Source organism: Mastigoproctus giganteus, chromosome 4 (assembly GCF_048544385.1).
Source record: "Mastigoproctus giganteus isolate SK-2022 chromosome 4, ASM4854438v1, whole genome shotgun sequence".
NCBI lineage: Eukaryota > Metazoa > Arthropoda > Arachnida > Uropygi > Thelyphonidae > Mastigoproctus > Mastigoproctus giganteus.
In genome coordinates, this window is record NC_143578.1 from 190,832,545 (window position 1) to 190,847,374 (window position 14,830).

A 14,830-nucleotide genomic window follows, 5' to 3' on the forward strand; every position below is an offset into this window, starting at 1 on the left:
CAGTGCTATTGAGATGGCTTGGAGCGTGGCCGGACCCGTAGTTGGTGAATTGACCGCACCACATGGGTTTGCGGTATACTGAGGTCTCTAGATGTGGGCCTACGCGATGCACTAGCACGTCCAGAAACGGGAGCGAACCGTCCACCTCTGATTCTACGGTAAACTTGATGAAATTGGATAGAGAGTTGAGGTATTCTAGTAGTACCGTTTCAGAACCACGTGGTATTATGGTAAAAATATCGTCGACATATCTACACCACGTTGTAATAGGTGTAGGTGGGTTCTGGTGTATCTGCTTCTCCAGATCTTCCATGGCGATGTTAGCTACTACGGAACTGACAGGGGCACCCATAGCAGTGCCATGTACTTGTTTGTAGAGTGAGTCTTCAAAGGTGAAGATGCTGCTAGAGAGGCATAGGTTGAGGGCGGTACAGATGTCATCAGTGGATAGTGACGTCCTGGATTGGAGGCTTAAGTCGCTCTCAAGGAGCCTTCTGGCGCAGTGCACGGCCTGTTGGACGGGAATCGAGGTGAATAAAGAAACCACGTCAAATGATGCCATGACAGAGTTATCAGGGATTGAAATGTCCTTAATGGTGTTAATGAATTCACTGCTGTTTTTAACGGTGTGAGATGTATTACCTATAAGAGGCGAGAGGAGGCTCGCGATGTGTTTGGACAGTTCATACGTTGGGGCACTGCAGCAAGACACTATAGGTCTGAGAGGAATACCCGGTTTATGGATCTTTGGTAATCCGTAGAATTGCGGTAGTTGGCAGCCAGTAGCACGTAGAAGATGGTGAGTCGCGGTCGGGATCTTCTTATCTTTAAGCCATGCGTGGACAAGTTTATTAACATTTGCTTCCAGACGTTTCAAGACTTTAACGGGAGGATCAGGTAGAGGTTCATATACGTTAGGATCGAGTAATAGGGCCAAGGCTTTCTCTCGGTAGGCTGATCGGTCCAGCACAACAGTCCGGCGCCCTTTATCCGCAGGAAGTACAACGATGGAGTTGTCTTTTCTTATAGATGACAGGGCGGCACGTTGGCGGTGGTTGAGGTTTGAGCACGTTTTTCGAGTGTTGCGGAGGACTGCGGCAGTCTTGAATCGGATCTCGTTGGCAGTTTCTTCGGGAAGGTTGGTAATACTGGCTTCTATGCCCATAGCGAGCTGTGTGATGGGAGGTTTCGATGGTATAACGGCGAATTTCATACCGTTTGATAAAACACTCAGCTGCTCGTTGGACAGTTGTTTGTTACTTAGATTCAAGACGAAAGAAGTCGTGTCGTCTGAACGAGTGTTCGTCTTTAAGGAGTTAGTTTCTATGCTCAAGTTTATGAACTTGCGCTGTTGGCGTAAACGGTAGGTATCCGAGGTCTGACTAGCCCGATGGCAGATGGTATGTATAAGGTTTGTAAATACAATAGGCGAGACCTTACCTTGTATATGTTGTAACAGTCTGGACTTGTTGTAGTCAGCGTTCCTGATTTCACGGTGGAGATGGGATATCCATAAATTTAACGTGCGTAGGCTGAAGTTAAAGCAGGCACGATCCATATGAGAGTTGTGGAACGGGGCTTTGTATCGGAACCCTTTAGGTATAATTCGATTGCTTTTGCATCTGTGGGCGAAGCGTAAATGTTGCCTGTAGCGAGCTATTGAGAGGAAGCACTTTTGCAACTGTGCACAATCGTTGTAGGTATTATGGCCATAAAGTGATCGAATAGTGACAAATGGGCCTGGAGTACTGGGGTCCATAGTTTAACAGATATTTATTTAAAGTATACCCAGTATAAAATAAAATAAAATAAAATATTTCCAGAAGCTTTCGGAACTCGTGTCCCTTTCTCAACTGACAGAATTTTTTTGAATACATTACAAGCAAAGTGTGGCACGTTACTCATTCGTCATTGTTGTAGCACGGACGTGTGCTGCCTTGCGCCAGTGATCATCCATCAATAAAACGGTTGTCTCCAGGATTGGATGTATACGCATGCCTTTCTGGCGATTTAATGCCTTAGGGTTGTTCATTATGTTTAGTGACTCTAGCCATAGGCGGTGGCGAAAGTGTCGCGCGTGGTCCACTATCTCAAAGTCGCGCTTGGGGTCAAGATCGTGGTTGGTAGCCCAAAAATGTTCTGCAAGCGCGGACTGGTCAGTTTCGGCAAGCCGGATTGCTCTGTCGTGTTCCGTGAGGCGATCCTGGAGACGTCTCGATGTCTCACCTACGTAGCAACTGTTACAGACCCTACAGGTGATACGGTACACTACATTGCTGCGTAAGACAGGTGTGACAGGGGTCTTCACACTGGAGACAAGTGAACGTAGGTTCCTACCTGGTAATTGTACACATTTTTATGTTGTAACTTCTCAGGATCTTCGAGATACGTCCTGACACTCCTGGATAGTACGGAATGTAGGCGGATGATATGCCGACTTGCTTCGGAGGTCTTGGGTTGGAAGTAAGTTCTTGTGCCTGTAACAAGCATCTGTTTAGTACATGGGATGGATAACCGCATCTGGTTAAGTCCGCCTTCACACGGGAGATCTCGTTACGTCTAATTGTGTCGGTGCTGGAATGGCTCCAGGCCCTGGAAAACAGGGTGCGGGCAGTGCTATTGAGATGGCTTGGAGCGTGGCCGGACCCGTAGTTGGTGAATTGACCGCACCACATGGGTTTGCGGTATACTGAGGTCTCTAGATGTGGGCCTACGCGATGCACTAGCACGTCCAGAAACGGGAGCGAACCGTCCACCTCTGATTCTACGGTAAACTTGATGAAATTGGATAGAGAGTTGAGGTATTCTAGTAGTACCGTTTCAGAACCACGTGGTATTATGGTAAAAATATCGTCGACATATCTACACCACGTTGTAATAGGTGTAGGTGGGTTCTGGTGTAAGCCTCCAATCCAGGACGTCACTATCCACTGATGACATCTGTACCGCCCTCAACCTATGCCTCTCTAGCAGCATCTTCACCTTTGAAGACTCACTCTACAAACAAGTACATGGCACTGCTATGGGTGCCCCTGTCAGTTCCGTAGTAGCTAACATCGCCATGGAAGATCTGGAGAAGCAGATACACCAGAACCCACCTACACCTATTACAACGTGGTGTAGATATGTCGACGATATTTTTACCATAATACCACGTGGTTCTGAAACGGTACTACTAGAATACCTCAACTCTCTATCCAATTTCATCAAGTTTACCGTAGAATCAGAGGTGGACGGTTCGCTCCCGTTTCTGGACGTGCTAGTGCATCGCGTAGGCCCACATCTAGAGACCTCAGTATACCGCAAACCCATGTGGTGCGGTCAATTCACCAACTACGGGTCCGGCCACGCTCCAAGCCATCTCAATAGCACTGCCCGCACCCTGTTTTCCAGGGCCTGGAGCCATTCCAGCACCGACACAATTAGACGTAACGAGATCTCCCGTGTGAAGGCGGACTTAACCAGATGCGGTTATCCATCCCATGTACTAAACAGATGCTTGTTACAGGCACAAGAACTTACTTCCAACCCAAGACCTCCGAAGCAAGTCGGCATATCATCCGCCTACATTCCGTACTATCCAGGAGTGTCAGGACGTATCTCGAAGATCCTGAGAAGTTACAACATAAAATGTGTACAATTACCAGGTAGGAACCTACGTTCACTTGTCTCCAGTGTGAAGACCCCTGTCACACCTGTCTTACGCAGCAATGTAGTGTACCGTATCACCTGTAGGGTCTGTAACAGTTGCTACGTAGGTGAGACATCGAGACGTCTCCAGGATCGCCTCACGGAACACGACAGAGCAATCCGGCTTGCCGAAACTGACCAGTCCGCGCTTGCAGAACATTTTTGGGCTACCAACCACGATCTTGACCCCAAGCGCGACTTTGAGATAGTGGACCACGCGCGACACTTTCGCCACCGCCTATGGCTAGAGTCACTAAACATAATGAACAACCCTAAGGCATTAAATCGCCAGAAAGGCATGCGTATACATCCAATCCTGGAGACAACCGTTTTATTGATGGATGATCACTGGCGCAAGGCAGCACACGTCCGTGCTACAACAATGACGAATGAGTAACGTGCCACACTTTGCTTGTAATGTATTCAAAAAAATTCTGTCAGTTGAGAAAGGGACACGAGTTCCGAAAGCTTCTGGAAATATTTTATTTTATTTTATTTTATACTGGGTATACTTTAAATAAATATCTGTTAAAAAAAAATATGGAAATGTATTTTGCATCTATAAGAACAAATGGAGGTATTGTGAACATATTCTAAGAGAACCCATTGTTTTTTTTTTTTTTTTTTTTTTTGAAATTCATTCCAAGTCCTTGGAAGTTGAAAATTTTGCTATATTACTAGGCTATTTATCTCTCTAAAAGGTCATATTTATAATGGAAATTGCACTACCCTTTCATCGTTATCCTATGTTCCCATTATAAGAATCAATTTTGAATGCCTTTGTGATATTTTTCTAAAGCAAGTTTCTGGAGGCCATGACCATAAAACAAAAATTATTTGCACTTTCCGGTTTATTGGGCTTTACTGTAGTGCATCTAATTATAAATGGGTAGTTTTTTTTTTTTTTTGGTAGTTGTTGGAGCATCGGCTTCTGTGGCCATAATGCACCTCCCAAGGTTTTCACAGTACTTTAATCCAAGCCCGAGGCGGGATTCGAACCCGCAACCTTTGGGTTGCTAGGCAGGCACTTTACCCAGCCGGCTAAATGGGTAGTAAACTCGATCTTACTGCATTTGCAATAATACCGATAATTGCAACTGTGTGGGTTTTTATGTTATTATGCTGAAATGCATTCCCCCCTCACTGAAATCTTCAATCATGTAAAAAACAAATTTTCAGAAACTTCTCTTCATTCCTATTTACGTATTACAATGATGAAGGGAAAGGGACCAATGGAAAGTGCAAGTGGTGGTAGTGCCAGGAAATCAAACAAAATTGATTTAGAAATGAAGATGAAAATGGACGAAGCAGGACAAAGTTTGTCATCTATTGCAAGGGAATTAGGTCTCGCTGCTTAAACAGTGAATACTATTTTAAAGGACAGTGCAAGTATAAGAGAACATGTCAAAGGATCAATGCACTTAAGATCAACAGTGATCACAAAACAGCGTTCAGATGCTATATCGAAGATTATTATTATTATTATTAGCCATATGGTGCAAGGAAGCTTGAGGCTTATGCTGCACCAGCCAAAAAAAAATTCCCATGTTACCCTGAGAGAGAGAGAGAGAGAGAGAGAGAGAGAGAGAGAGAGAAGCAGAAAGGAATCACCAAGAAAGAGAAGAATGATGATATCCAGCTCAGGACCCTGGGTGTGCCAAGCCCATACTCACCAGATGTGAGCCCCTGGGGGTGGAACATCTATTAATAATATGGATGGAAAATCAGATTCAGAAGCAAGTGCCCTTGAGTCCAATGGCCATTCAAGCAAAAGCAACAAGTATTTATGAAGATGTTAAGGATAAGTACGGGGAACCCAAAGCCAAGTTCAAGCAATGGGTGGTTTTATAGGTTCAAGCACTGTGCTAGTTTCCACAACATTAAAGTATGTGGTGAAGTCACCAGTGCCGATTCTGCAGCTGCAGAGAAATTTTGTAATGTGTTGGAAAAAATTATTGATTTCTATTCATTTTCTATTTTATTTTTTTCTATTGATTGCTATTCAACGCAGCAAAATTTTAATGTTGATGAGACTGCTCTGTATTGGAAAAAAATGCCAAATCGAACACACATTGCCAAAGAGGAAAGAACGATGTCAGGTTTCAAAAGATAGGGCCATGCTCTTTCTTGGGGCTAATGCAACAGGAGATTACAAATTAAAACCACTGCTCGTGTACCATTCTGGAAATCCTCGTGCATTTAAGGGCATCAATAAAGCCACCCTACCCGTGCATTTCCGATCGAACCAGAGAGCATAGATAACAATATCTCTCTTTGGTTTAAATGCTGCTTTATTCCTGAAGTTAAAAAATATTGTAAAGACAACGATGTTCCTTTCAAGATTTTGCTTCTATTAGATAATGCTCCTGGACATTATCTAATAGAATTAGATAGCCAGGAGATCACTGTTGATCTCCTGGATTGGTGAGGAGAAATGAAGGGATCCTCTTACCAAAAGAGGCTTAAGTTCTGCAAATTGCAGTGGCTGGAGACTAGGCACCTGCGTGGTGATCTGATTGAGGTGTATAAGGCCTTGAATGTGTTGAGCACGCTGAATTCTGATGGGATCCTTCCATTTGTTCAGATTACGAACCTAAGGGGGCATAAATTCAAATTAAGAAAAGACAGATGTAGAATAGATGTGCGGAAATTTGCCTTTAGCCAGCGGGTGGTTAATTGCTGGAACAAACTTCCATCTGTTGTTGTGGAAGTTGATAGGGTAAATAAATTTAAGGAGGAACTGGACAGGCATTTGGAAGGAATGGTGTGATTTTTTTTGGCTGATGCTGCATAAGCTCATACATTTGCATTCTTGCATCACATGCCACTACTACTACTACATCCTACTCATCTAGATGGTTTCAATTTGAAACGCGAGAGTCATATTTCTAACACCAACCACGACTTCACTCATCCAACTTATGGATCAAGGTGTTATTTTGAATTTAAAAGCATGCTATTTATGCACATTTGCTCAAGCATTGTCTGCAGTAGACTGTGAGAAAAATTTTACATTAAGAGACTTTTGGAAATCTTACAAAATTTACCACACCATCTTAAACATTAATAAGGCCATTTTGTTGTAGATTTCTACAAAGAAATCTACAACAAAAAGAAAAAGGCCATCGTCTAGTCATCCATGCAGCAGAGTACTTATCAGCTAAAGACGTCGATTCTAGCAATGATGCTCGAGAAGTCAAACTTACTGACGTTATGCCTGTCTCCTCTCTTTTTTTATAATTTTGAAATTTTTTAAATTGCATGCTTTTGTAATTTTTCCTATGCATGGGATAAAAATTGAATAAATACAATACATAATTCTATTTACACATTCGTCGAACAATTCTTTTTTGATTCAGTCAATTCAGTGAGCACAGTTGCGAGTGCTGCACAAGCATGGGGAAAATTCCAACTTACATAGAGTTCTGTGGAACGCAACCTTTACGTAAGTCAGGGAGTGGCTGTACTTGAAAAAACTTCTTTAGTTTTGGCACACTAAATTACATGGCTATTTCAGAATAATTGGTTAAAATGCAAGTCCATAACAGCATTGTGTATTAGTAGAATGTAGAGAATGATTTAACCTTTAATATTTTGTCTTTTAGTCTCTATACTCATAAAACATTATTAAATAAAATATTTATTTATTAAATGATGTGTATTTATATTAAAAAATACTGGGGTACAAATGGTAACATTTTTTCAGATATAACACATTTTGTTTATAATGCATTAAATTAAAACATTAGCAAACAAAAACTAGAGTAATGTGATAGTAGTTGCAAAATAAAGGGAAAATTGCCTAACTCATAAGCCTTATGCTATTGAATATGTACTGTATATAAATAAATAAATCTGCAGCCATCGTCAATCCAATGCTGGATGGAGGCCTCTTCAACAAGTCATGTTGAGGGAATGGATCATAATCTGCCATGATGGTCCAGTGCGGGTTGGTAGATAGACTGTATTTAGCAGACAAGGGCTTGTATATACTTGTAAAAATAAGTATATACTATACTAATTTTGCAACTAGAGCCCTTCTTTATACAAAGATTGTAAAGGCCAGTGGTTTACAATAGAAATAAGATTTCTTAATGCCAAAATATACCATCTTTGACAGCATAATTTAATTTTTCAGTAAAGCCAGCTAATTTATTATTCACACTAGTTAGTCTGCTGGGCTCATTAAAATGACTTTTATGATCTTATAAGGAACTTAAGTCCATAACAGCATTATGCATTAGTATAATGTAAAAAACAAAACCAATATAACCTTTAAAACTTTGTCTTTTAGTCTGTATGCTCATAAAACATTACAAAATAAAAGTATTTATTTACTAAGTAAAGTGTATTTATGTTAATAAAATCTGGGGGAAAAAAATGGTAAAACTTTTTCAGCTACAACATGCTTTGCTTATGTGGGTATTAAAGTTGTCACCAGAGTTATATTAAGGTCACACTATTAGCTTTGCAAGTTATTTTCAGTTTACCATGCATTTAATTTCTTAATTTTAAATTTTTAGAAATTAAAAAAAAATTTTTGTTGTGAAATGAATTCTGTGATTAATTAAAGTTAGCTTCAAATTGAAAATATTGTGGGGTCTTTAATTTTTATTTTTAAAAAAAATCTACATTTTGTAATTAATTTTAACTAGTGGAAGCTCAGCGCTTATTTTCTATTAAGAGTTAATTATTGGGATTCCACAGGATCTAAGATTTAATTACAGATTTCTTCTGAAATTTTATATAAAAGGAAATTCTGATTTACCAGAAAGTTTGAGAATTGCAGCATTAATTGGTTGGTTGGTTGGTTGATTATTTGGTTCTTAATGGCACATTGGCAGCTAAGAACATAATGTAGCAAGTCAAGATAAAGAAAAACATTAAAAAATACCTGTAAACAGGTTACATAAAAAGAAGTAAATATATATGGAGACTAGGCACCTGCGCGGTGATCTGATTGAGGTATATAAGGCCTTGAATGGGTTGAGCATGCTGAATTCTGATGGGATCCTTCCACTTGTTCAGATTACGAATCTAAGGGGGCATAAATTCAAATTAAGAAAAGACAGATGTAGAATAGATGTGCAGAAATTTTTCTTTAGCCAGCGGGTGGTTAATTGCTGGAACAAACTTCCATCTGTTGTTGTGGAAGTTGATAGGTTGAATAAATTTAAGGAGGAACTGGACAGGCATTTGGAGGGAATGGTGCGATTTTTTTTTTTTTTTTTTTGGCTGATGCTGCATAAGCTCATACATTTGCTTTCTTGCATCACATGCCACTACTACATCAAAAATATAAAAGGATAAATTCAAGGATGGTGTATAAATTAATACACTGCAAAAAGTTAATGTCAAACATATTGTCTGTCACTTAAAATCTAGTTGAGTGTAAATGGTTCAGCCAGATTAATAAAATCTGCAAAACATAAATGTCATGCATTGGTAAAAATAGAACAATCATAAAAATATGAATAATAGTTAAAATAGTTTTACAGTTCTCACCTATAGGTGGGTTATCTGCCCTCAACAGAAAAGAGTGTCACATATCTGTGACCTAGGTAGGTAAATCTGAGCAAGAACAACTTTTTCTCTTTGTACCCTGCATAGATTGGACTGCCACTTCTTGATTACAGGCTTAATATGCTTTAGTTTATTTGCAAGTCCCATCTGTACCAAGGATCTTGCCCACTAGGAGAATAGTTTGTATTTTTTGCTTGTGGACTGTATAAGAGAATGACAAGCAACAGTTACTCAAGAGGACTGCTGATTTTGCTGCATTGTCAGTTAGATCGTTTCCCCCTGAACCCAATGTGACTTGGGATCCAGCAGAAGCAGACAAAATTCAAGTTCAAAAAGAGTAAAGCATCTGCTCAATCTGGAACATGACTGGATGAGAATTATATCACTGTTAATAAAGCCTGTAACACACTTGATTAATCAGTGCATATGGTGCATTAGGGATCGACCACCTTTGAGTGAAGAGCCATTTTTGATCTAATAAAAAAAAAATCCAAAGAGCCACAACTCAGCTCAAGCTGGGATGAAGGGGAATTTTTTAAGAAATGGAATAGTGGGACGGTGTTTTATTAAAAAAATATATTTTTGAAATATTATTTATTAATACTGAAAAAAAAAAAAAAAAACATAACAAACATCCAATTAGATACAAATTAATGTGACTTTTGCTGCTGAACTTATTGAGTGAGTCTCTCAACATCAGGTGAGTATGCCGTAATTTTTATTTTTAAACATTCTGAGAGACTCCCATTGTTCAAACGGTTTCTTGATTTATTTTTAATGTAGTTCATGCTCGAAAATATTGGCTCACATAAATATGTCACTTGTCATATGTGTGGCTAAAAATTAAAGAGCTGCATGTGGCTCGCAAGCTGCAGGTTGTCGACCCCTGTTATACATCATTTATTGTTGCTAACTTTTATGTGATCAAAGGCTAGTTCTATTGCAAGCAGCTCAGTAGTATATATGCTTCTTTCTTGTGGAAGCTAGATGGATGATATTTTATGTGGAAAGGCAGCAGCAGCAGCTGACCCCCACATATGATTCTGACTTGTGTGTATAAAAAAGTCAGAATATTTCATTCAATGTGCTGCAAAGAGTTGCTAGTAGACTGCTGGCTGAGTGGCAGCCTTCTCCCAGATCTTGAGGGAGAAAGCTATTGTTATTATTTGGTTTTTAGGAGCATTAGCAACTAAGGCCATATTGCTCCGGGGATATGCGGTGGTCATTTCCTGACCTTTCCGCATCTTCCGTATTTGGTGGTCATGGGCTTGAACCCCGGTCTAATCAAGAAGTGTGTGTGCTATGCACTGCTACTCCTGCCCGCCTGACCCTGTCCAAGGACCAAAGGGAAGAAGACTTATTGGAATGCAGTTGATCCTAGCAGTAAGGAGCATTTGCTAAGTGACCCCAGTTGGGCCAGTCCGGGACTTCTCATCTTGTCAAAGCATGGGACAAAGTGGTATATTAGGGCAGGATCCCCTATTCGAAGTTTCCACAGGTTGTGGTGCACAGCTACATGCACTCTGGATACCAATAACATTGGAACCAAGGTACATGTGCTGGATCTCAGTAATGCTAATTTGGAAGCCCAGCAGCATTGGGAGGCTGCCTCACCATGTACAAGTGCCTGTCAAGGGGCTGCATTAATTAATATTTACTTTACATTCTGCTAATGAAGCATCTTTCAGTTCATATTTTCTCACTGAATTTCCTCTTAAATTTTCTATTTAAGAGTAGATTCAGCTAATACGTATCATACTTACGTGATAACATTCATTGTAGAGACATCCCACATTTTGCATGTTTTGTCACCTGAAGCCGAAAGTATACTTTTACCATCAGCACTCCATGACACCTAGAAAAAAATTTTTATTTTAGTAGAAATATATTTGTGTGTGTGCGTGCACTGAAGAGAGGAGGGGAATAGTGATGCAAAAAAAAAAAAAAAAAAAAAAGGAAGAGTAAAATCCCATTATAACAATCCCACCTACACAACTATTTTCATCTGGTACTATGTGGCATGCATTTTTTTTTTTTAACATCTATGACATACTTTTATTTAAGGTTCCAAGAGGGAATATAAATGCAGATATAACCCTCCCTCCCACTTGAGTTTTAGCAAATGGACGATAGAGACTAAAGTGTAAGAATAGTTTCTAGTATAGTTTGTTTACTTCATAGAAATTGTTTTCAGTGCAGTTGATGGTTGTTTGTTTCATATTTTACTCAAAGCTTTGGAGTCCCTCCCCTTTTTTTAAATTGCTCATCTGCTTTCCTTACTGATACAATAATCATTAACTTGATACGTTAAGTGTGTGTTTTGAGTATGTCTGTGCTTTTATGTTCAACATGCCATCAATAAATTATTGACAGCATTGTTATTATTAATATATTAATACTACATTTATTACATTTATACAGTAATACTTCTATGTTTGATTTAATTTAATAAAATCATTCTAAAAATTTTCACTTTTTTTTTTAAAAGAATGCAAAGAAAAGTTGAAGGTGCCATAAGAAAGCAAGCATAGTACATTAAGTATGCAGGTTTTCAACTTACACAATAAACCACTGCTTCATAAACACTGTTTTAAAAAAAAAAAAAAAAAAAAATTATCTATCAAAATACTGATGAGAAATAGCATCCAAAAAAGGGCGATCTCACTTATAGTTCTCTTTGGGGTCGGTTGTTTCAAAAGCATTATAATAAATGTTTACAGTATATAGTTATCACCTAAAGTAGGGGAGATGTCAACTTGTGGCTGCCAAAGCTGCTCTTGTATGGCTTGCTTCTTATGTATCATTAAACAGAGATATGGTCACTAAAGATCAGTAAGTTCATGATGCAATGCTGTCAACCACACTAAGCATGACAATAACTGAATATGCAGTACACAGTACTCAGAGTCTTCAATTATTCTACCAATCTTCACAAGATTATTGGTATAATTGAAGCCATCTTTCATTATAATGGAATAATTCATTTTTTTCCTAGAATGAAGTATATAAAATTCAACATGTCCCACTGATGAGCACAAATCCCCCCCCCCAACTTTCATGGCAACTTAGTTAATACAGTTGATTCTGGTTATTTGGGCCACCAGTTAATTGGGACAGCCGTTTATTTGGGGCAAATCTTAAGAAAACAGCCAGGGTTTGGTTCGCTTAATTGGGACAATATGCCGCTTAATCGGGGCAGCAGACCGCAGCACTGGAGATTACCCTACGATTGTCTCCAACCGTACCATGTGGTTCAGCCGGATTTCTGGAGGTCACAACCATAAAACAATTAGCAGTCACCTATTTATTGGGCTTTTCTGTTAGTGCAATCTATCATAAACAAATAGTAAACTCAACCTTTTTGAATTTGCAATAATACCGACAGCTGGAATTCTATGGGTTTTTATGGTGAAACGTGTTTAGACTACCATGGAATCTTAAATCATATAAAAAAAATTTCAGAATCTTCTCTTCATTCTTATTTTTAAAGCTTCATAACGTGTTACTCCATTCTTACTTACGCGTATCGTGTAACTTGTGTACCATGTTCTTTGTTATTGATTGCTTATCTTTTTTATTATTTTAAATTTTAACCCCCACCCACAAATGTCAGTGAGCAGAAATGTCAACTAGTTAGTATGTACATATTACAGTACGTATTAATTATTCCGATTATCACGTATAATTTAATTTTTCAATTTGTAATGTAATAAAGGGTAAATTTGTGTTTAATATATCTTTACTTTTATAGAGTGAGGATAATATTCCTCCTATTTTTGCTAATTAGAATCGCTATTTAATAGAATTAAAATTCAATTCACAAACGTGATCACAATGACCAGCGCTTACTACACATCATATAGCGAACGGTACTTTACTATCATAATGTGATTTGATTGAACAGTGAACCAATTGTAAAGCAGGAGTCCATTGTATTTTTAACTTTTTTTTACGTGAAACTTTGGACTATTGGAGCAGCTGCTTAACTGGGCAGTCACGATGCAACTAGTCACGATGTGTCCCAAATAACCGGAATCGACTGTTAGCATATTATGCAAGAAAGCAAGCTTATAACAGCATCAGTAAAAAAAATAGCCCATTTCAACTATCTATTTGCTCCAAAAGTGTCCAGTTTTCCTTGAATTTATTTAAGCAATCAAGTTCCACAAACAGATGAAAATCTGTTCCAGCTATCAACAACCCATTGGCTAAAGCAAATTTCTGCACATCTATTCTACAACTGTCTTTCCTCAATTTCAGTTTATGCCCCTCAAGGTTTGTAATCTGAGAAAGGGGAAGAATCCCATCAGCACTGAACCTGCTCAAATCATTCAGGGGCTTATGCACCTCAATCAGATCACCTTGCAGGTGCCTAGTCTCCAACTGCTGATATTTGCAGAATTTAAGCCTTTCTTGGTAAGAGCATCCCCTTTGTTCCCCTCACCAATCTTGTTGCCCTTCTCTGTACTCATTCTAACAACTTCACATCCTTTCTAAAACGAGGTCTCCAGACCTGTACACAGTACTCAAAGTGTGGCCTGACCATTGGCTTATACAAAGGGGTAATCCCCTCCTTATCCCTGCTGGCAAAATTCCTGTATATCATTGACAAGATCCCATGACCTGCAAGGGCAGCTGTTGCACTGCTCAGAAAATTTATATCTGACTGCACAATAAGCCTCAGGTCTTTTTCATTCTCTACCACCCTGAGTGTAGTACCACGCAGTTGGTATCTTACTCTGGGGATCATCATCATCCATTTTCGATCCACTGCAGGATGAAGGTCTCTCCAGCAACTTTCCAGTTCCTTCTGTTTTGTGCAATGGCCATCCATTTACTACCCACAAACTCATGAATTTCATCTGTCAATCTCCATTGACAGATGAAATTCATCTGTCAATGGCTCCTCTTGAGTACCATTCTGTTATTTTCTTAGTCCAACTGTCATCATATGTTCGAGCTGCATCCTGCCCAAGACCATTTTAGTTCTTTAGTTTTGATAAGAATGTCCTTTACTTGAGTTTGCTGCCTAATCCATGTGTGTCTCTTCTTATCTAACAGTCTGATTCTCAATATAATTCATTTCATTCTTTGCTGTGTCATTCTCAGCTTCTCTTTCATTTCTTTCACCAATTCCAAAATTTCCTGTAGTTCACCTTTCTGCACTGTTTTGTCTCTTTCCAAACTTAGCATTGAAGTCCCATAATGATAGTATAGTGGGTTTTCTGCTCGTCTAGAAGACAATTTCTGTGTACATTTCTTCAATGGCTTGATGTTGGTGCATAAATTATTATAATCTCTTTAGCTTGTACCTCTTAGAAATCCTGAGTAGTAGTCTTAACACCTTAGGTGATATACTTTTGAATTCCTCTCTGAGGTTACTGCTATCCATATGCAGTAATTTGCATTTGTCAGTGTTAAACTTCAGTTGCCACTTCTCAGCCCATCTGTCCAACTTTTCTAGATCCTGTTGCAGTAGCACACTGTCATTAACAACCCTGCCAACCTTTGTATCATCTGCAAACTTCAACATTAAGCCTGACATCCCTTCATCAATATCATTGATAAATATACAAACCAACTATGGACTCAACACCGAACACTGGAGGACTTCACT

At 39.1% G+C, this 14,830-nt stretch overlaps 1 protein-coding gene across 1 annotated transcript in view; it reads right to left on the reverse strand.

The window, feature by feature from the left end:
• flr (actin-interacting protein 1 flr) overlaps positions 1-14,830 on the reverse strand; it is a 302,812-nt gene that overhangs the window by 112,288 nt on the left and 175,694 nt on the right. Inside the window, exon 8 of the mRNA XM_090371946.1 lies at positions 10,977-11,068. Within this exon, the coding sequence (XP_090228072.1) occupies positions 10,977-11,068 (92 nt within the window). The remainder of the gene's footprint in view (positions 1-10,976; positions 11,069-14,830) is intronic.